Raw genomic sequence first — 23,800 nt, 5'->3', positions numbered from 1 at the left:
TATATATATATATATATATATATTTTTAGCCAGTGTTCAGTTATAAACCAAAGCATTGGATAGTTATTCAAACTTGATGAAGGCGCTATGTAAAAAGTCCTTCAGTCACCGAATGTCTGTGCCAAATTTTCGATGACCAAAATCAGTAGGTTTCCTCCCTCTGGGGACCATGAATGTACAACATGTAATGGTAATGGGTTGAATAGTGAACTTGAACTGGAAGTCGTTCATAGTTGTGATATTTAGGTCTGGACCGAAGTGGTGGACTAACTGACCGACAGACTGAGCGTCCCTAGAGTGTGGACATGAGACAGAAAAAGTATATGAAAGATTTGGCTCATTGTCATATTTAGAGAAATAAGCTTACCATCAGTCAAAGATGAACTAAAAATAACAAACTGTCATCTGAACTGCTGTAAAGAAGTGTATACAAATAAAGAAAGATAGGAGGAAGCATCATGGTCTCCTTTTAACTGAAACATAAGCTCAACCAAGGAACGAAACAAAAGCATAATGATTTCATTATTCTCAGAGCCTGGAGCCAGGATGGATTACGAAATAGGTCAAGGAAATATATTCAAAGGGTCTGAAGAGAATAAGATTGGATTTCTTGTGTATTATATTTAGATGTTTTTTAAATGTAGTTTTCTGTAGAGATTTCAGACCAATTGAGATGTATTTGAAAGTGCATAGCAAATTTCATATAAAAACTAGCTTTTGAGATCCCTTCACTAACCAGTGCATTGGTCAAGGGGACATTTTGGCCTGCTGGTGGCGCTAGACGAAAGGATAGAAGATCACCAAAATCTACAGGTAATATATTTGTGTCAAAGATATCGAGGTAAACGTTGGACATACGAACAGACCGGTGGACGGACCGACCGCCATTGATGAACAATAAAAAAATACTATCTTCGGTAACCATGGCAACAGCTCTGACTCAAGGAATTTTTACGGCAAAACTCCAGGTGGTAATTGTCATTAGCATCCATCTGGCAGCAAGTCCCACACGGTTATTTATAATTCCCCCCCACTCCCAGAATGCCTTGGGGCAGGTTAAAGACATCTTCATCACAGCATTGGGTTTCTCTGCTATCCCCAATCTATTTTATTTCCTTCTCCTCACTTGGACTTGAGCCCAGCGACCCTCTGCTCAAACTGGTTCCACTGCCAGCCCCCAGCTCACTGTCATGAATAATAAAAGCCACGTTTGACTGCTGGACTGCAGCGCGACACAAAGAGTTGACGAGTGTTGGACAATGACTGATGATCTGGGTTGATGTGGGCTGTAAAAGGAAGGTAATGACAGTCTATATATATATATATACATATATATATATATGTATATATATATGTATATATATATATATATATATATATATATGTATATATACATATATATATATATGTATATATACATATAGAGTTTATATGAGCATACAACATGTATGCTCATATAAACTCTATATGTATATCTATACATATATATATATATATATATATATATATATATATATATATATGTATAGATATACATATAGAGTTTATATGAGCATACAAACTCTATATATATATAGAGTTTATATGAGCATATAAACTCTATATGTATATATATATATATATATATATATATATATATATATATATGTATAGATATACATATAGAGTTTATATGAGCATACAACATGTTGTATGCTCATATAAACTTCATAAAATGCTTAACACATCAAAGTTAATGGTATTAAATTGTATAAACACAATGTGAGATGAGAGAATTATGGAGTAACATTTCTTTATAGACTAATTGACAGTATTTTGTCGATTTATAATGTTAATGGTTTTGTTAATAGAACATTGAAAAATGCTCTTTGATATTTCCCCGACCATAATTTGACATATTTTAATTGATTGTTTTTATGGGTCCAACAATCCCAATACCCAAAGATTTTTCATTCATTATTAGATTAGATTAGATATTCCTTTATTAGTACCGCAGTGGGGAAATTTCAGTATCGAAGTATACAAAGAAATATTCATGTTTTAGATACTGGAATGGATATATTTGTGGTACTTAAACATTAAATGAATGACTTCCGAATGGTTGTCGATACATTTTCTGTTGATTAACTGATCCATTAGTTGACTGATCGTCTCATCTCTAGCATCTGCATATGAAGACATGCATTTTTTTTAGGTGACAGCAGGTAACTCAAAAGAAAGACAATGATATTAATGCAAGTGTTGCCTGCAACGAAACATGAACCTAGAATACAACAAGCGGTGGCCACCATGAGCATTTCTGCCGCTCACCACCAATTAACCACACTTCCAAAAATAGATACATACCGTCCACGTTATTATGCCAGCTGTACAATTATTGAGGAGCACATCTTTCATTCAAAAGCAACCCTGGAGTACGCCCCGTCATTGTTCTCATTAAGGCAACCAACATCTGGTTGCTTTGCATTTGAAAATGCATGTTATTGCATCATTTGGACCCGAGAGCTGGGAAACAGAAGAGTGAACGACAGCACTGCTTGTTCCGAACACATTTCTCAACAACTCCAACAGGCGTTTGGTGTGTAAACTCACAGGACAGACACCCGAATATGTGATAGATTCAGCAGATAATCGGGATGCAAACACTTGCAAAATAAATAATTGAGACCAGCAGGAAGGAACCGCCATCTCCCTTAAGCTGCGTCTCCATCAATTACAAGATTTGTAAATGGAGAATAAGAAACACACACACACACTGCAGAGCAGCAGGGGTCCCAGAGTGTGGTGAGGCATCATCCGGCTCTTCCCCGCGAAGCCTGTGATTACTGCTGAGCCACGGTCCTTTTTGCTGAGAGAGGTTTAAGAAACTCCTCAAATATTTCCTTTATACACAGCTTACAGCACCACTCAACAGACTTCAATGATAGCTTTCTCTCCGGGTGGAGCGCAGTCTGTAAATATTAGGCATCATGTGACATAACCCCAACCTTTTTTATAGTCAGCACCAACAAGTGTTATTGAAATATAACCCACGGTGCTCTTTTTCATCCTATTTTTCTGTTTGTCAGCCTCTGTGTGAACAAGCCGTCACTGGACGTTTGTCACCAGGTCGGCCCCGTAACGGAGCCCGGGGTTTCCTAAAGTGTTGACACACTGCACAGAGGACTAAGAGGGAAAGCGTTGAGGATTTCAGAGCGTCATTTGTCCTCAGGCAGAGAGAGAAAGCAAAGCGGGGAATGTGCCAGTGGGGTAAAGATAGTGATTTTCAGCAGACGCTCCTTCTCTGCCCAACTAGATCAAGTCGTTACAAGGAGGGCCGAGCTGGCAATCAAGCGGCTCTGTGACTGTAATTGCCGCTGCTTGTTGTTCGTCTTAATTCTGTCTGTTTTGTAGCAATTTTCTTTAATTTGACTCGAGCCCTGCTAGCTTGCTCTGTGAGAGCATAGCACACATATGCATGATCCCCAGGGGGGAAGCCGCGATGCGACAGGCTGTTCAGCTCGGCTGCTGGAGGGCATTTCACGCTCCCATTTTGGTGTTATTCCTCGGGACAACAAGCATCTTCTCCGCTGGGAAAAAACACTGAATCCCCAAACTCAAAATTAAAGGATTAGTCTAATTATACACTCTTTTATTATTGTAAACATGCCTTTTTAAATTCCAAAATCAACAGTGAGTTAACATTGAATAACACATCAATGACCCACATCGTTGCACTGGGTTACATATTCGGTCAATACCATTAACGTACTCAGAGAGCATCAAATGGGTTTCAATCTAGGGCCGATAATATCTTGATAATTGATTGTCGTTCAATGGAACTGTATTGTGATGAAATCATATATTGACAAATCATGAATGTATCCATTTAAAGATCCTTTAAAAAGTGTTATTTAATACATATTCAATATGCAATATAATATAAGTGTAAGTTCAGAAGCAGAATTTTATATATTCTATATTAAATCAGACACTGATGGCACAGCGCTGTGTATTACATCTTTTTTTCAACCAAAAATGCTTTGCGCTGGTTAGAGGGTATAACAATATTTCACAGGTGGTACATCACTGAAAAAAGATTGAGAAACACTACTATTATTTGTATTAAGATATGAAATTACCTTTATTGTGAAAGACGATTTTGTCCGAGCCCTTTATTGATCTACAGATACAAATAGTTAGTTGTCAATATCTTTGGATAAGCAGTTTGAAGTTAAAGAGTTACATAACTTGTGATTTTTAAAGGCTCATCATAGTGTCTAAACCTCAGGTTTAGTTCCTGTAGCTCTCTGCGGCATGTTGCAGCTCATTGTTTTGGTTTCATGCCCCGCAACTTTAATGTTTCCAGTTAGTGTTGCCGGTTAATGAGGAACACATAGCTGAAACTAATTCAGTCTCAAGAGTTAAAATAGACTTTCCCTCCTTTGGGAATCAGTGCAGTATTGGGACAATAAAACTACATTATTACATCTCTGCTGCAACAGCAATGATCAGCGAACATTCCTGCAGAAGCTTCAACTTTCGATCTGCGCGACAACTTCCTGATGGTGATGGTTTGACCACATTAACGTGTCAAGATGAAACGTTTGCCCCACATCCTGTGCCTCCTGCTGAGGGCTTGTTAGCCCCGCCTCCCCCTTTAACCACCAAGAACGCCCCTGCAAACACCGGGCACATCCGCTTGAGACGTGACGCCTCAATAAGAAATGCACTTTCATCTCATCCAAGACCCCGTTACGATGAGAGCGCCCTAGTTTTAATCAGGTTTAAGGGTGTATTTTCCCCTCCGCTTGCTTCTTTGCAGTTTGGTAGCTAATCTGTGTGAATGTGTCTTCTCTGCCACGCTGTGTTGCATAACTGTTTTCTCTCTCCCACCGAGGCTCTATCTGCTTTACGAAGACACGAGCTGTGAATCACTGCTCCAACTTTGCATCATCACCGCTGTGTCGCTGAATTATTTGCCTGCGGTTTCCGTGTGGGTAATTTAATCTCATGCAAATTAGGATGAGCAGATTCATAGCTGCATTTTAGTACACCTTTCCAATATATCAGCTTTTGTTTGGCATCTTCTTGACATTTGTTTCCCATGTCTGCCTTTTTTTGCTAATTACTGTGAACCTCAGAAAGCAGAAAAGCATCACATTTAACAATTTGCATCTGAATAAGTGTATGTGTGTGACAAACTCTAATCCTGAGGGACAACCACGAGCACTGTAGCTTGTAAAACTGGTGTGTGTGTGTGTGTGTGTGTGTGTGTGTGTGTGTGTATGACACTGTACGTTTAATAACACGAGACAACTTCACCGCTAATTTCTTCTCACCAGCTGCTCTGAGTGCCGTCACTCCTTCTCTCTGAGGCTCGACCGCACACATAACATACGTAATATGTAAATATGGGGATTGCACTCTTAAACCTCATTTTCATAAGGTAGTAGGGCTTACTGCGAGCGTCAAATCTACTCTACTCTTTCATAATGCGGAGCAGGGGCGTAAAGTGTGTGTGGAGGGGGTATGGATTTTAAAAACATTTATCTGCACTCCTGTTTATACTAAGTTACATAATGTTTTACAAAATGATGACCAATGTGTAACTGATTAAAACAGTAACGTAAAGTACATTGTGGCGCCAAAAGGTGTGGTTAGTTTAGCTTTAAGGACTTTTTTTCTCTTCACTAAAACAAGATGTTAGAAATAATCAGATGTGAACAGCATTGCAAAACTGATTGTGAACAGATCCTTTGTCTCCTGTGCAGGACTTCAGGTATTCTTCCCCTAACATCCTCTGGCCTGACGGACCCACCAGCCCATCACCATGAACTACCTCCGCCGGCGCCTGTCAGACAGCAGCTTTGTGGCCAACCTGCCCAACGGCTACATGATGGATCTGCAGAGGCCGACCCCTCCAGGTTCGTCCACTTCCTCCACCTCCTCCCCCGCCTCGCCGGCCACCGAGAGGCGGCAGCCCCCGAGCATCCCGCCGCCGGCCTCCAACCCAGCCCCGGCCCCGGCCTCGGCTCCGGCCCCAGGCGCCGGCTCCGGCTCCGGCTTCGGATCCGGCACGGGCTCGAGTTCGGGCGCGGGGGGCTTCCTCAGCTCCTTCTCCAGCGTGGTGAAGAGCGCTCAGATGGCCCAGAACGCCGCTGCCGCTGCACACGCCAAGTCAGCGGCGACCGCGGCTGAAGGGGCCCAAACAGGAAGCAGTCAGCCAACGAAACCCGTCGTACGCAAGCCCAAGATCCTGCTGGTCATCGATGATCAGCACACAGACTGGTAAGTGGACGTTTTCATTGCCTGTGTGTGTGTGTGTGAGTGTGTGTGAGTGTGTGTGTGTGTGTGTGTGTGTGTGTGTGTGTGCGCTCGGGTTGTTTAACAAAAAAGTATTTTTTTCACATTTGTTTTTTAAATTCCGCTTCTTATGTCTAGGCGATATATAATGTTTGCGTAACAATGACGTGTTTAGTTTGTCTCAAACCAGTTCCTAGTTAACAGATAATAAACTGAACCCTATATTCCAGTTTTATATCGCTATATTTACTAAATTGCAAGTAACGTACATTCCACTGCCACATGAAGCAGAGAAGTATCTGAAAAATAGAAGATGGCAGCTCGACCTTTGTTTTCAAAAGGTTAGTATGTTTAAACTGATCCACTGATCCTGTGTCCTGAGGCTTTCTTGAACTCAACCTGTGTAGAATCTTTCTTTCATGCAACATCAATATGCTGATTATTACAAGTAATTTGAAAGAAAGCAAGTAAGGACATTTCCCAAAATGTCAAACTATTTTTGAAGGCAACTTATCAGTAAGCTTGTTAGTCATCATCTGTTGGATATGAGCCTCATATCCACAATATCCACAATATGTATCTCATATTATGAGGACATATTGTGGCTGAACGCTGAAATGTTTAATTTTCACACCATTCACTTACCTTTAGTTTTTTTTTAGCTTCTGCTGAATCAAAAACATCCTTCAAGAAGTGAGACATCTTATTGTTTATGATAGACTCGTACGTCCTTGGCTTTTGTAGGCTGATACCATGGCTGTCAATGCAACATAAAAGTGAAATGATATTTTAATGGGAAGAAATAGGTTAATCTTTCAGCAACAACACATACATACACGGTAGAGGCCGATGTTGACATGTTTTGCTGCGCACAGGAATTGATTTCCTGAGCCGCAGTCAAGACGTGCAGCTGCATGTATGTCATGTTTATCCTACAGAATCAATAAACCACTCTTCCATTTCATGAATTGTTATTCTGTCGGCTGACATTTGGTGGTAAATCAACCGCGGTGAAGCTGTTCTTAGTTATTTCCAGCCCTTTGAATTTATCTGCACAATTAGCCGGGATCATTATGTACCAAAGCATCTGCATCTGAGGCTCTGCACGCCGGGGCCTAAACATAATCACTGAGTTAAAGCGCCCCGCTGACAGGATCGCTCTCAATATTCTGCAAAAGCACGCGGCCTCTTTTTTTCTTTAATCCCGCTGGCTGAAATCCCAAAAGGGGGCTCGCTCTGCTCACATCGCCGTGTTTCTGAAACGAGAGCACAGATGATCACCCAGGCTCTGAGGGAACATCCTCACTCTTGAGAGAACAGCAGGGTTTTGTATTCACCTTAACAGCTACTCGTATAAAGAGAGAATAGTTCAGTTTGCCAGAAACAGCCAGCTACTATGGATTAAGCTCCAAAAATGCTGAATCCTACATTTCCCAAAATTGTAAAAGTTTAAGTTGTTGTAGATAGTGCTTGTATTGCTGGTCCTATAAAGCAAACTACTCTCACCTCTATGGCTGGATTAACCCCTCCATATGTCTCAAATGGAAATGAAACATGAAATATAGATTTTTATATCAATAGTTTCAATTAACTCTGTTCCTTTTCTGGCCACCGAGTGGCAGTGTCGTTAAATGTTCAGCTTGACAGAAACGCTCATCAGTTGCTTTGATACTTCTGTGTAGAAGTGAAGGGCTTTGTCCAGCAGATGGCGACGTGTGATCGCCTCAGAGGTTAATAAGACACGCTCTTCATCTGCAGTTGAAATAAGCAGCGCTAGCAGATGTAATCAACAGCAGCTCTTCTCAGTCAAAGCAGCTACAAACAGACTCAAATACTCCACTTCACACTCAAATGATTCTTATCGTAATGCATTGACCTTGAGAGTTGAAGGAGCTATTCTAAACCTTAATCCAGATGTTTTTAAACTATGAGGACCTCCTGGGAAGATGTGGGGGAGTTGAAAGTGGGGCAGGTATCGAGGTGAGGCAACACTGCACGAGGTGAAGGAGACGGGTGCATGACAGTTTTATAAAGACAATGGTAGATACTTATTGTAATTCATTTTTTTTCAGAAAGGTAGTATTTAATCAGACACCTGAATATGTCTTCAATCAGTTACAATATACATTTAACAGCCATAACCATCATACAAGTAACGCTAACTTAGGTCACTTAATACCTCCAACCCCAAGAACAAACCTCCTCAAACGTACAGTTATTTTTCGTGCAATTACACCTATGAATTTACTACCTCAACTCATACAGGTAATAATCTGTCATTTAAAAACAATTAAAGGCGCACCTCAGGGCATTAACCACTTGACGTTTTCCTTTGCTTTTTTAGTAATCTGATTTTTCTTTGTATGAATTATGGATGGACTGCATAATATACATCATAGTCCTCGACTGCACTATTATCTGACTGTACTATTTTATTATTATTATTATTTTATTTCTGTATTATTTTTATTCTGTTTATACTATTTTTAACTGTTTGTTTCATGTTATGTTTTGCACGTTTTTGTATGTATTATATTTTGTCCTTTCTGTGGACTCCACAAAGATTAGCGGCCGCTAAGGCGTCAGCTAACGGGGATCCAGTAAATAAACTAAACTAAACTATTGTAGTTCAGTTGCAACAGTAGTTATGACATCCATCTCATGGAGGCTGTGGTGGTTACTTCAAACCAATTACAGCTTCTCATGAGTTCAAACTCTGAACACATATCTTTAGATTTAATGTTACTTACACTTCCATTGTTGACTTTGGTAGAATCCATTTGCTTGTAACTTCATATCTTTCAGACATTTCACTGTATGACAGTATGTGAATGTATTAGTGTCAAAACAAAAATGAAAGAGAATAGCTGGTCCACCTTAATGGTCAGTCCACCTTAAGTGAGTCTGGGATGAAGTTGTCGCTTCCTTCGGGGATCACCAGTAATCACCAGTAACCTATCAAAGTAAACTGTTTCCCCACAGCGTGTCTGTGGTTGCAGAGAAGCAGCTGGGGGTCAGCGATGCACTCAGCTGTGTTATCACTAGCAGCCCCACCTGCTGGGGGCCGGGTAACAGTAGCGAGGGAGGAGTCAGTCCACGGCAGTATGAAACTTTTTGTTTGTATTTGTTTATATTATGTAGGTTCCTATTGTTTAAAACGGATGATCAGTGTGTTTTCTTGCCAGATGCGATCGCGGCTCACATAACAAATGTATCCGACAGTTTCTTCAGAAACTATATGGGTTACACTCCTGACGACTTATTTAAAGGCACAGTTTCTGAATGCGGGCTGTGTGTATTTCTCCACGGATGGAGTTTTGATACTTTTACAGTATTTATAAAGCACTCAGACTTGCTTTATAATAAAGAAGACATCAAAGTCTCCCTTTTTACAATATGGGACCTGTTAAGTCGCATCAGCTCCAAGATGATTTGGTCAAAGTCAATTACCAGTTTACTTTGTGTTTTAACCATTCAGTATATATTATGATTTGGAGTAAAGCGTGTTCTGTTCGTATACCAAGACATCTCTTAATTACTCAGTGTTGCGTGTTGTGTGACGCCACTGTATCTGCAGATACTCAGCTCCATCATTATAGCTCCATGAACCTTCATCGAACGGTACGAATACAATGCGTTCGCCTCGTAGACACGGTGAAGGATGTCCGTCCCTCCGCCGCTCAACGTCTTGGGGTTTGAGTTTCCTCCTGGGCATTCCTGCAGAGATCCTGAGGTCTCCAGGGAAACGCTGCCCCGTCCTGACAGGCTTGGCCTCCAGCAATGACTGATGCACAATAGTCTCTCTCTCTCTCTCTCTCTCTCTCTCTCTCTCTCTCTCTCTCTCTCGGGCTGACATGTAAGACGTTTTGGCCAAGAAGCCGTCAGTCCATCTGCGCTCTGTTCTGAATGATAGGAGCGTCTGATTCCGGCTCCTCTCTGGCAGTGTTTCGTTCTTCATGTACGTAGCAGGGAACGATGTGAAGACGGTTTCATGTATTGTCTGAGGAAGCCCACACGCTGTTGAACATCTCACGAGCGAAAAGAAGCAGATGATCTTTTTTGGTGGCGTTTGTTAATCCATGCTTTACTGTACCTCACCAAGAGGGCGAAAGTTCACAAACTGCAACATGCAAACACCTGCAGTTCAACGTGAGAACGTATACCAGAACTACTTTATTTTTTTTCTAAATGAAAGGTAAATACTTTCAGGGTAAAGGCAGTACTTAACCCTCTGAACCCCAAGCAAATTGTGTGTTGCTCCTGTCACATTTGACTACCTGTGGCCTTGTTTGTCTCGGTAGTTTACAACTCCTGCACCTCAATGGAAACGGCAGAATTACGGCTGGAAGTAGAGTAAACTCAAACCTGTCTTGTGCAGTATAACACACTCACAGTGCCCTCAAGTGTTAAGAAAAAGAAAAAAGATAATTTATTTTGCTAAAGGTATTGGGAGACAATGGATTAAGTGCCGACACATGTTACTAATAAGGCAGGTCTTTTGCACCCTCCTGAGTCAAAGGACCAAGGTCAGTCGGGACTTTCCAGTTGTGGTGAGGGCCGCAGAATTATATATTTTTCTACAGAAACCGGTTAATGCAAATGGTATATTTTTGACAAAGTTTAAATCAGTCATGTAGAATAAATAGTTTTTGATGAAATATCAAATTTCAAAGCTTTGATTTGGTTGCTTTTCCTGACGAAAGTGTTCGTCACACAGGTTGTGTTCAAGTACTTTTGGAAAGTTGAAAATGCAACAATAATAGGTGTTTTTACAGCTTCTGGCTATGATGAATGGTCTAACTTTGGGGATAAAAAGAAAAAGAGAAGAAAATATGCTTTTCAAATCCGCCGGCAGGTTTTTGGATCGGGGCAACTTCAGGCCCCATTATCTCTTTGTGTGTGAAGGTCTATAAACCATGAAATCCCAGACATCTCTGGTCTGAGAGCGACGGTGCATCATCATGCTGTCAACCAGCACGTTGAAAGATCCATTCATTTCATGGCCTCAAAGGGGTCTTTGAGATGAATGTCAACGTTTTTAGCTTGAACCACTGCAGAAAAGCTGAAACGGTGGCATTGCTGTATGTTTTCCAGCATTGATCACATTAATGTCTCTCTAAAGCTCTTAAAATCTTTCTGCAGGTGTTGGATTTTTAATGAAAAATTCGCTGATTGTCGTAAAGTGGCTATGATTAATACTTGTATTCAGCAGCTTCTTCCAGCCCACAGACACAGTCCGAGATGAGCTGCTGAACATATCGGATGTGTTCGCAGCTAAAGAGACAGATATTTCCCTCAAGAGTTGGAGACCCAAAAAAAACCAGCGAAAGGCAGTGAGACATTCTTTAGGTGGACACAAACCAGTCATGCTCAGGCCCAGTTTTATTTTTAATGCCGTGGTTTAAGCTTTTCGTTTGTTCTTGAATCAGATTGAAACCCTGCTGAGGAAAAGTCTCCTTCACTAAGTGCGCTCCATGCTGGTTTCCGCATGGCGATACATTCCATGCAATCAGTCCCAGCCGTTCGGCTGATTATGCTTGATAATATTAGCTGATTTAGAGGTTGAATGTCATTTTAATTTCATATTCCTCCAGACATATTTTTGTTCTCACCGGCTGCCAGCCCGCATTTAGTTCATTTTTACCCATGAATTTATATACAGTATATGCTTTTTTTGTCTTCTTTTTCACCTGTTACACAACTCATTTGGGGGAAACCTGTCTGGCCTGAGGAAGGATTATACAAAAATAAACTCAAATAAATTGCATGTGAAGACTTGAGAGCTCTCCTGCAGGCAGAGGGGAAAGTGGCCACAGCGAGCACAACTCTGGTGTCCTGCAAAACACAGGTGGCCTTCCTCCCCTGGCCGTGATGTGCTTCGTCAGCATTGTGTGAACTTGCATTCGTTTGTATAGTAAATTCCCACAATCCAGCTTCCCTCAAGTGTCCAAAAAAACCCACTTATTGAGAGTTTAAGGCCTGTACTGCTAATAACTGCACTGCTATTACTAGTATGATGAAACTGTTGATGTATGATTACTGTTACTGGGAACCGTGTGGACAAAATGAGGGAAACCAACACATTGGGAATTTAATCTTCAAATAAGAAAATATGTATCCAGCATAGAAAATCTACTTTTATACACAGAATAGTACTAGCACAACATCAAGCTTAGCACAGTAGATACAAATAGAAGCACAGATAACTGTACAACCCTGGAGGGCATCTGGTTTTGGCAACATACATGACTCATAAGCTTCCTATTAGTGGGACACAAGAAGGAACATATATACTCGTGGTAAAAAAAGGAGTTTGGCTCCACGGTGTTTATGTAGCGGGTGTGTGCACGGCTGGGAGAAGGAAAGCCCAGACCTCTTTGCAGAGCTGAGTGTTTACATTTGGACACACGTAAAGCCCGGCGGCATATAAATTAAATTGATCGCTCGGTTGTGACGGCATGTTTTTGCAATGCCTCGAAACGCATAGCAGTCATTTTTCAGCCAGTGAGCCTGGGGGTCCTGGCTCACGCGACGGAGGGGTGGTGGTCCAGAGCGACGGAGGGGGGCATTGCACGTCTAGTATGTAGGTCAGTCGTGCCGAAGATTCACGGCTTCCAAAATTACAGAGAATGAGACGCAGAGAGACCCAAAAACCGCTGGGAGACGTTAAGAAGAAGATGGTTCTTAACCCCTCCCCCGGTGGCTGTAATGGCCGTTAATGAACGGGCTTAACAGGACGGCCACGGGGAGAAGACCAGCGGAGGAGGTCTGAGGAGGATTGTTTGTGCTGCGAAAGGGGAGAATGTTTTTCGGTGCGAGTGGCCGAGTGGCGCTCCAAATCCCAAACAGCCCGTCCCAGTAACCGAAGGGCCCGTAGCCTGTAGCCCAGATCCTCAGCAACACACAGATCCAGCCTGAAGCCTTCGACAGATTGTCTACTGTCCCACGCCTGCAAGGGGTGAGAGTTCAACGCTGAGCCGACAGAGCACTGGGACACAGCATGGCGATGGACTATAAAATATCCCAAAGTATCCCTAAGAAGGCCCTCTGTTTTACAGTATTTATGTCAAAATGACATGGAAGTCGTGTAAGAGCGAGTAAATTACGTTTCGTCAAAGTGTTTCTCCAAAATAAGACCTCATTTCCAATAAACCCTGTTGCTTTGGCTCATTAAAGGCTTCTGTTGACTCCTTTTTATAGAGTCGCACACATATAATGATATCAGATATCGGTCCAATACTGGATCGAGTATCAGTGATGCCCATCTGGTATGGATGCCTTTATGTTTTAATAAATAACAATTCAGTACATTTCTATTGATGTACTAATTGGTTAGATTTTGTTTTACAAAGTTAGGAAAGCAAGTCTAAGTCCGGCCTGATGTTGCCTCAAACATACAATAATGATCCCAGTCACTTCCACTCAATGAGACACGGCATCCCTACTCCTTTTTACTAATCTGTCATTGCAAGCTCTGAAAGCTTCCTCTCAGTTTGCACCGTTAGAACATCACACTGATTTGTGCCGTAAAGCAATGGTTCCCGATTCCCAAAATCAGATTTATCAAAAAAAAGAAAGGAGAAAAAAAAGGCTAATTTCACAACTTGATTCATGATTTGTTCAGTAATGACCAGAATCTCGGTTTAGTCTCTTTCTTCGTCACTCTCACAACACGGCCACAACAACACGATACACATGTTTGAAAGACAATTTAGTCGTATTAGTGCGGCTGAAGTTACAAGAATTGGAACCCGGTTCTGGTTTTGACTGTTGGTTTTGGCAAAACTCCCAACAAACAAGTTTAATTGTGCAGCGTGCACTTCAATGAACCAAATGTAAAAAAATCACTGTGGTCAACGTTCCACTGTGGTTTTCCTGTATACAGACTCCAGCTGCGAGGAGCGCAGTGACTCCACACATGACCCTTGGTCGATCTAAACACCGTGGGTCTGATGGCCAGGGCGATAGCTCTGCCCGTAACGGGGAGTTCACAGGTTCATCCGTGCTGGATGCTTCCTGTGTTCCTTCCATGTGACGTCCGATGGCCCCGTTAGAGCGCTGTGGGCTCAGTGCATCTACAGCCACAGACATATGTAGTTCAATGTAGACACCAGAAAGCAAGAGGAAATCACACACAGAACCCATCTGTGATTTCTCTATTAACTTGCACTTTATTTCATGAGTTACTCTTTTGCCAAGAGATTCTGTTTACTCCAAGCCCCGCAAGGTCAGATTTCGTAATTATGGAAAATGTGAGTCATTATTTTGCCCGCTCACAACGTATTTTGGAAGGTCTGTTGAGATTTCAGCTCTCCTTCGATCATATAAACAAAGGCTATTTAAAGGTTGTTTTGACCGTGAGGAGTATTTGGAGCACACACACACACACACACACACACACACACACACACTGGAAGGTGTGTACACATATCTTAATCGCTGCAATACGGTCATTTTATACAGTTTGATTGCTCTCCATTGTAGTGTTTGCCATATCTGTAGATTATGAATAACATTTGTCTCACTCAATGTATGGGATATGTTATTTATTCTGTCAGTTCCTTGACAGTTTTGTCCTCTGTTTTTCTGCAGGGCGAAGTATTTCCGAGGGAAGAAACTGAACGGAGAGTATGAGATCCGGGTGGAGCAGGTACGGTGCATTTAACTACATTCTCCATTTAGATAAATCAAATATTTAAAAACTACGACATTTGCTGCATTTAATGAAATTGTGGAGGACCTTCTGTTCGTAGCCAATCCAGGCTGCCTGACACTCAAATTTAAATTATGTAATTGGTTGAATTACGCCTTAATGAGATGCAAGTGAGCAATATGAACAATAATGTCTGTTTCTTTCACTCAGCGTGTCATTTTTTTAAATAGGAGAACATCACATTATCACTCTCATGTCATGCCTTTTCTCTTTTTTTTTTACAATCCAGCCATAAAGCAAGGACTCTGTCTGTGTGTTCTTCGCATAGCTCGAGAACCGCTCAGCCGATTCACTTCACATTTGGTGTTTTGCAGCGGACCCCATGGAGTGCTTTGTCGTATTTGGTGCAGTTTGGACACTCCCCCCCCCGACAAAGCTGTAAGCTGCAATACCGGGAGCCAATGGGGCCAAACGGTGAACCGGGACTACACTTGTGTTAGATTCTGTCCCACTGTGAGGAGTCTCCCTATAATCTATACACACCGTGTAAATGGAAGACTGTTGGCACTTCTGAAATTGGCCACCCTGACGTTTTAGATCTTACTAGCAACTTGAAATATGGTTAAACATTTAGAAAAGTCTCGCAAGACTACTGGAGGGGTCCTGGGAGTTCGCCCAACCAGTCTACATGTGCTTTGTAGACCTGGAGAAGGCCTTCGACCGGGTCCCTCTGGGGTTTTTGTGGGGGGTGCTGCGGGAGTATGGGGTGCCGGACCCGTTGGCACGGGCCATCCGGTCTCTGTACGCCTGCAGTAGGAGCTGTGTTCGTATCCTTGATAGTATTTCGGCAGTCGGGCTCATGAATGGAGCCCGGGTTCCCCACTGACTGACTCTACCATCACAGGACTATTCTCGGACAATTCTTTCGGACCATTTATTTTTATTTTTCTTCCTTTCTCTCCTCTTGCCGGTCACTCCACTGCACACTTCATATTTAAACACTCATGCCACATACACTTAACTTTAACTTAAACACACACGTCACTTTAACATACACTTATATTAATGTTATCTGTTGTCTGAGCACTTTATCCTTATCTGATTTAGACATCATTGCACTGTTGCTGTCGTTGATTGTTGTTTGTCTCGTCTAATGTATGCACCTTCCGCCTAGCTAAATTCCTTGTTTGTGCAAACATTCCTGCAATAAACGGATTCTGATTCTGATTCTGAATAAGTCAGACACGTTCCCGGTGGGTGTTGGCCTCCGCCAGGGCTGCCCTTTATCACCGGTCCTGTTCGTGACCTTCATGGACAGGATATCTAGGCGCAGCCAGGGGGCGGAGAGGATCCGGTTCGGGAGTCTCGGGATCGCCTCTCTGCTGTTCGCGGATGATGTGGTCCTGTTTGCCTCCTCGGACCGTGACCTCCAGCATTCACTGGGGCGTTTTGCAGCCGAGTGTGAAGCGGCAGGGATGAGAGTTAGCGCCTCCAAATCTGAGGCCATGGTGCTCTGCTGGAAACCGGTGGATTGCTCCCTCCAGGTGGGGACAAACTGTGAGCGAAGGAGTTCAAGTATCTCGGGGTCTTGTTCACGAGTGAGGGTAAGGTGGAGCGGGAGATCGACAGGCGGATCGGTGCGGCTGCAGCAGTAAAACAGGCGCTGTACCGGTCCGTCCTGGTGAAGAGGAGCTTCGCCTTCCGGCTCAGCTCTCCATTTACTGGTCGGTCTATGTTCCAACCCTCACCTATGGTCACGAACTCTGGGTCGTGACCGAAAGAACGAGGTCTCGGATACAAGCGGTCGAAATGAGCTTCCTCCGTAGGGTGGCCGGGCTCAGCCTTAGAGATAGGGTGAGGAGCTCGGACATCAGGGGGGAGCTTGGAGTCGAGCCGCTGCTCCTTCGTGTCGAAAGGAGTCAGCTGAGGTGGTTCGGGCATCTAGTCAGGATGCCTCCTGGACGCCTCCCATTAGAGGTTTTCCAGGCACGCCCAACTGGTAGGAGACCCCGGGGAAGACCGAGGACACGCTGGAGGGATTATATCTCCCGGCTGGCCTTGGAACGCCTCGGGATCCCCCAGAATGAGCTGGAAAGTGTTGCGGGTGAGAGGGAAGCCTGGGTCGGCCTGCTGAACCTGCTGCCACCGCGACCCGACCCCGGATAAGCGGCTGATAATGGATGGATGGCATTTAGAAAAGTTTGACATTTCGGGAAATATGCTTATCGACTTTCTAGCAAGGTTAGATAAGAATATTTATATTACTCGCGTGTCTGTGAGAGTTAATAGCCAGGGGTCGATTAGCTTAGCTTAGCATAGCGTGAAGACTGGAAATACAGGAGGAAGCGACTATACCCAAAGTATTAAAATCGAACACCTTCAAATCACACTAATTGTCACGTCATGTCTCGGACTGAAGAGTATAAAAAACCGATATTGCTACGCATTTCACCCAACCTCCATTCTTTATGCTAAAACAAGTTTAGCCAATCCCTTCAGAGAGACATATATCAATCTTCTTAAGCCAAGAAGCATGTGTTTCCCCAAACCTTGAACCGTTCCTTTAAAGTAGCCTGATTTTAACTCATCACAGTAGTGCCAATATTACATACAGTATGCACAGGAATATGTGTCTAGACGTGCAGTATTTACAGTGTGCACATAACATCTCATTTACCTCAAATAGCTGAAACGGTTATACATCTGCAAGCCATTGTTGCGCCGGGAGCCGTCTTTGAACCGGAGTGGTGGGTTTTACGAGGGAAGGAAAAAAAGCTGGACCGGTGATTTTATTGCCTGTTTGCTCAACTCTCTACTATTGTGGTCACGTCCTCTTTGGAGCGGCAGTGGGTTGGCATAAGAGGCAAGATTTTTCTATGAAATGTACACTTAAACAACATATATTTTGCTTTTCCCAATAAGAATGTGGCGGAGTTAATTAGGCCACTTAAGTTAATACCCAAATCTCACCCGTAGCTCCCACTGTGACCTACTTAGATCTTTTTGGACCCTCCGCTCTTTCCCAGAAGCCCCTCCGCGTTGACGATAACAAGTCGCCCGCTAATTGCCTTCAGCAGCCAGACTCTTCATAGGCTGTTTGTGCACCTCGCTGAGAGCCTCGGGACGATGGAAACACAATCTCTGTGTGAAAAGTTAGCGACACGCTGAGATGAACCCTTTCAGGGGATGACAATAAAAGCAGAGAGACCCCACTGCGCCTTCTCCCTTTTCTCTCTAATCCCACTTCTCTCTTCCCAGCAAACAGTTTGACCTTGAATAGACTTTTTTATTTATTCATTTGTTTTTTATAAATGACACACACCAACACTGAAAACAGAGCAGCAACAGTAAGGTTAAAGTAATACTAGTTGTTCACAGCAGCTACCTGACTTTATAGTAACAGGGTTCATGGAAAACCTGGAACACTCATGGAATTTTAAAATGGTTATTTCCAGGCCTGGAAAAGTCCTTGAAAAAAAATCAAGTGACAAAAGTTTTGGAAAAGTCATGTAAATGTGTTATATTCATGTATTCATGACGTTCATTTACGCTGAGTTTGAAATAATTAATATGCTTTTAAAAGAAAGACGCTCAACATATAAGCAGGCGTACATACAGGCATCTATATACATGTTTATTCTTTTAATCAAACTATTGTCTCATTCATTTGTGTCATTTAAGGTTTACTCTATGCTTTGAATTCTCATTGTTAGTTTAAATACTACATTTACTCACTTTTTCATGTTTACATCGAGATTTCACTAAATGTTTGGTCATGGAAATTTGGTTTAAAGTCATGGAAATCCATTGATCAGAATGTGTATGAACCCTGTAAGTACTTTTCTAATTTGAGCCCAAAAGAGCTCTAAAGGCTGTTTTAATAAAACAAAAATGATACCTCGGATGGACATTGACACGTTGCCCGACGTACGCCAACTGTCCTCTGTCATGTCCGTGCTGTTTAGAGCGCTCTGAACCAGAGCTCCCAAACCAACATAGCTGCGGCTTACTTTGCTGCCATATAAGGTGGCATCTTCGGAGTCCGGCACAGGCTCACCACAGCGTGTGATGCTGCAGCGGGGAGGTCCAAGGCCCATCTGGGCGAAAGAAGAAAGACGCAGCGACTTTGATTCCCCGATGTCACGTCTCTCATTAAGGCGGCCGGCCACCTGTACCTTCCCCGGCCGCGAGCGCCGTTGTTGTGCATCGTTCCCTCTCATTTACATGACCCGCTTTGAAGTAACTGTTGGCAGACTCCTGAGGTCTTGTGTGTGCACCGGGTAACTCTTTTTTTATTTTTTTTCATCCTCTGAACAGATGCTCTCGGGAGCAACAGTGGTGTTGCTCCCGAGTGACTAATAAAAACAGACTCCAAGCCACTGCCTTTTTATTTTTTGGGCAAATTGATGAAATATGTTCAGTGGTACTTTTTGATGGTCTGAAGGACGGAAACATGCCAAGCGATCTGCGCAGTTATGAGTCTAACAGCGGACCTTTCCGTGATTGCAAATGAAAACCACAGCCGGAGACCAGGGGGGGCCTCGCTGACATGTAACTTCAGGGTCAAAGACAAAAAGGTCTCTATTACTCTCAACATGACCAGAGCTGAGAGTTGTACTTCAACTTCTTTCACTCGGCCAGTTAACCCCTTGTGGGTTACAAGGAGAGTTAATGTGCAGATACATCAGGTCAGTGCTCTTATATAAGGAGCCTGTGACTGACTTAGATCATGAGGAAACACTAAGTCTGAGGCAGAAATAAATAAATACATCTTCTGATGCGTACCTCTTCTTTGTGATGATGAATTTGGGCACAAAGCTACTGTCAGCTTGTGAAATATATTAATTGATATAATCAGAAAAATGAAAGATAGGGACTTTAAAGCGAGACTGTGTAAATTTGACTGTCACTAGCGACTATTATGGGCTTGTGCCAAAACACCTGACGAGGTTTTTAAAAGCGTACTCTTAACAGTAGTCGTCAAAGTTGGCTAACGTTAGCCACCATAAGCTACTGGTCAGGCCAGGCCAAGTAAGACCACAGCAGGAAAACCGCTGAGTTCATTGAAGTAAGCGACGGTGCAATGTATTGTTTTCACGGCTTCATCGTGAGAGGAAAATCATGTTGTTTCCCCTTTTCAAAAGTCATGTGGTCTCCCTGGAAAAGTTGACCCCAGCTTCAGGGATTACTGTAGAAATGCAATGAGAGTAGAACCAACATTGACCGGTTTGCTGTAGTTGTGTTGCTCTGTTGATTCTGAAAGGGAATGCCCGTCACACACCCGTTCTATTTCCACGGGCATTACGATGCCCTTGAAGTATCTCGGATGTGGGCAGCGTGGCGGCAGTGCCAAGCCGAGGGCCTCTGGAGCTGAATGTGCACCGAATGTCGGCGTCCTGCTTTTTTATGTCTGATACTTTGAACGGGATGACAGTCCATTGTGAAACACGTCAGACCGAACGTTCCCCAGATCACGACGACACGCAGCGAAAAGGCTGCCAAACGAACTGACTGTCTGCTACCAGCAACCCCTGCAAAGTCAAAAACACTGCAATTTACACAATTGGGCAAATTAGGCAGTTAAATTTGAATGGGGTCTGTTGTTTGTGAAGGAACAAGAGGCGGTTCTCCGGGGGCTGCCGGACCATGCGCGGGTCGGGCAGGGCAACATCTGCTCGGCAGGCCGATGACCTCATCGCCGTCCACGCTCCTTTCTGCTGCAGTCACGGCCGCTCACAGGCAGTCGGCTGTTTGTTATCCGCACCCTTTTTTCTTTTGGCTGGTATTCGCACATGACATCGTGCATCTGGGCAGAACTTTCTCAAGACGAATGACACGGCTTCGGCGCTTTCTGCAGACGTTCGACTGGTCCAGCTGCTCGCATTGAGCATCTGTCCTGGATTTCTACATTTAGACTCGTTGAATTATTTCACTGTTGTACAAGGTGGTAGTGATTAGCGGCGAATACTTCCCCCTGTGGTGCACATGAATGGTCCACTGTACTTCAGGCCTCTCAATTGCACCAGTGTGTGATTCAACTGAGCTTATCAAGAGTCCTTCTATAAAAAAAGAAATAAATCAGAGGTAGTCATTGAAAACGTCTGTTCTCGCTTAACGTTTGTACACAAGACTGAATAGCTTTATTTTGTGTAGCTCTCATGTCTTGGTTGGTCAAGGTTTTCCCCAATAGAAACTAAAGAGTTGCGCCATTAAAAGAAGCACGGAATAATCTATTTTGGGATAAAAGGAAACCACAATAAGAGGCTCCATCTGGGCTCCAACGACTGTATCGACAGCTTTTCCACTTTGGTCTTCCACTCGGGACCAAAAATACAATAAGGACAACTATATTAGTGGAACAAGTTCAGTGTTAAAAGGAGCATAGTAAGCAAAAGGAAAGCAGCTATGGAAACTATTTTCTTATTTTACATTCATGGATCCTCGTAATACCTCCCCCTGTGATTAGATGTCCTCACAATAGAGTATACTTTATTATCACAGTATTCAATAATTTATTGGGTGTGTTTGATATTTTAGCATAACATATCTATGCTGGTATATTTCCATCTAATCTTGCATTATCTAGAATGCCATTTTAACGAACACTTCGACTGCTTTCATAGCTCACGCGTCAACATTTCAGTTTATTTCATGGGCTTGAACATGGACTGGCATTTCATCTGTTTTCTCACAGTTAAAAAAACTATTTCAGGTCTTCTTTCTTTCTCATTTATTTAATTCACATTTTAAACTGTTATCGGTATTCGCTCCTTCAACAATCAGCACGCATAAGCACTTTTTTGTATGATCTCGCTTCTCAGAAAACGTTGCACAATGTAGGTGAAGTGCAGCTTGACCCGTCCTTCCAAGCTGTTATTGCCAAAGGACAAAGGATCCTGCCTGCAATTTGACTCCTGACCAGAACAAAAGGCTCCGTAAGCACCTGAACCTCAGTGACACATGCTCGTCCAAATCTAAAAATACTCAACACGCAAAGGTTCCAGAGGAGCTGGACGCACGCAGCGCTGCACGTCTATCGAGGCTCGCCTGTTTGTTTCTGCCGCCAAGCCAGCGCCTTAGACTCAGGCGGCAACCTTTGCTTCCGAAAAGTGAGAGAAAAGTGCCTTAAACTTGCATTATTTCTGATGGCCATCAGGGGGCGACTTTGATAAGTGATTGTACGGAAGTCTATGAGAAACTGACTCTACTTCTCTCTTGCTTTATTCCCTCACTAAACATGAGTTTGTGGTCTCAGTCTCTAGTTTTAAATCTTCTTCAACACAGCATGATGCTCATTTAGTAAATGATGGTCCCTTTTTTAGTTGTTTTCGTCTCCCAACTTTATCCCTTTCACAGTGTTTTTAGTTCATGAAAGTTGACTAACATTTTGCCTAAAAACGTCTCTTTCAGCGTTCAGTTGTATTTCGCTTCACCACCTCAAACATTTTGTTAATTCAAGTTGAATGAAGTGCCATTTTCACACAGCTCGAACACAACCGTTATCCAGTGGCCCTTGTCAGCTTCTCCTTAAGCTGTTCTGCTGAGGTAGAACAAGCCTTTTTAGTTTGCTTGGGTTACTGTAGTGTAAATGAACAAATGATCAGTGAGCAACGGGAGCGACTACGGCTGGAAGAAACTCAAGACAACAGAAGTTCAGAAAGGAGGAAAATTCAGCTTGAATCTCAAACATACTGTCCTCCTCGATTCTGTTCCTCCTAGCAGATTAACTGAAAGCTATTCTTAATTCGGCCTGAATGCAGCTCAACAAGCTCTGGAGGCGGTTGCCCCATGTATCACTTCCTGTTTTCCTTTCCCAGGGCAAGAGCTGCTCCGAGACAAGTGTCTGAATGCGTTACCGTGATGGTAACCATGGTGCGGTGAAAAGCCTCCTGTCCTGGCTTCTGGGCCTGTGCCCCACACCAGCCACTTCATCCATTACTGCCCAATGACAGTGGCTGTTAGCACCCCTCTCACCCGGAACCAGCCAATCAGAGATGACGTGGAATGCCGGGCCCTCGCCAACATGTTGCCCACTCTCAGGTTTTATCAGGTTGCCGCAAAAGTCAGCGGAGGCCCCTGTGTTTTTTGGGATTGGGACTTGTTGAGGAGATGCATGTGAGTGCGCGGCCCTTTTTAGCGAGGCATGTGCTGCCGAGCACACAGATGTTTCTTTCAGAGGCGGGTAAGAAGAGCCGAGAAAGGGAAAGGAGCCAAGTGGATGTCCTTGAGTGTGAGCGGCGCCTCGTTGTCCCTTTAAATAAGATTACGGCATTTACTCGCCCCCTGTGCAACACAATAATTAAAAGAGGTGGGTGTTTTTTGTTCTTGTTTTTTTTCTCTTGGCAAACAACTAAACAAACCCCAGTTTCGTTACGTTGACACATTCTTTTCAGAAGCAACACACTCCCCCATGCAGAGTTTACACGGGCCACGGCGCCGCATGAAAGGGAACTTTATCTCTGAGGGAATATTGCTGATAATATTTCCTTTTTATGTCGATGAATGCCCATGTAAAGCGTGGTAAAGCAGGCTCAAGTGATCATCACGGCATGAGAACGGGTAGATAGCGAGTGACTTAACTCGCTATGCAAATTGGCAGGAGCCGAGTTGAGGAGAGGGTCAGCTGGAGGATTTGCTTTCATCCCCGTCCACGTTGGCGCCGTTGAAGGCGGATCTATAGGAGGCGCGTCACGCCGCCTGCCTGTCGACAAAGCGGAGCCGCTTCCTGCAGGGTTGCGTCGTCGTGAGGCCGTCACAGCATCAGCTTACGATCAAACCCGCGAGCTAAAAGGTTTTTGTGGAAAGCGCTAGATATTCATGAACAAAAAAAATCATTTTATATTAAGTTTCTTTAAGTTTCCG

The 23,800-nt window shown here is 43.3% G+C and overlaps 1 protein-coding gene across 1 annotated transcript in view; it reads left to right on the top strand.

Moving 5' to 3' along the window:
• Positions 1 to 5,812: 5,812 nt before the first annotated feature.
• syn3 (synapsin III) overlaps positions 5,813 to 23,800 on the top strand; it is a gene marked incomplete at both ends in the record, with an annotated part of 81,698 nt that continues 63,710 nt past the window's right edge. The window contains 2 exons of the mRNA XM_079236089.1: positions 5,813 to 6,270; positions 14,878 to 14,935. Coding sequence (XP_079092215.1) covers positions 5,813 to 6,270; positions 14,878 to 14,935 — 516 coding nt within the window. The remainder of the gene's footprint in view (positions 6,271 to 14,877; positions 14,936 to 23,800) is intronic.

Source organism: Taurulus bubalis (genome assembly GCF_910589615.1).
Source record: "Taurulus bubalis genome assembly, chromosome: 20".
Taxonomy (NCBI): Eukaryota; Metazoa; Chordata; class Actinopteri; order Perciformes; family Cottidae; genus Taurulus; species Taurulus bubalis.
Note: the sequence above shows the minus strand (reverse complement) of the source record. Positions and strands in the feature narration are given on the sequence as shown.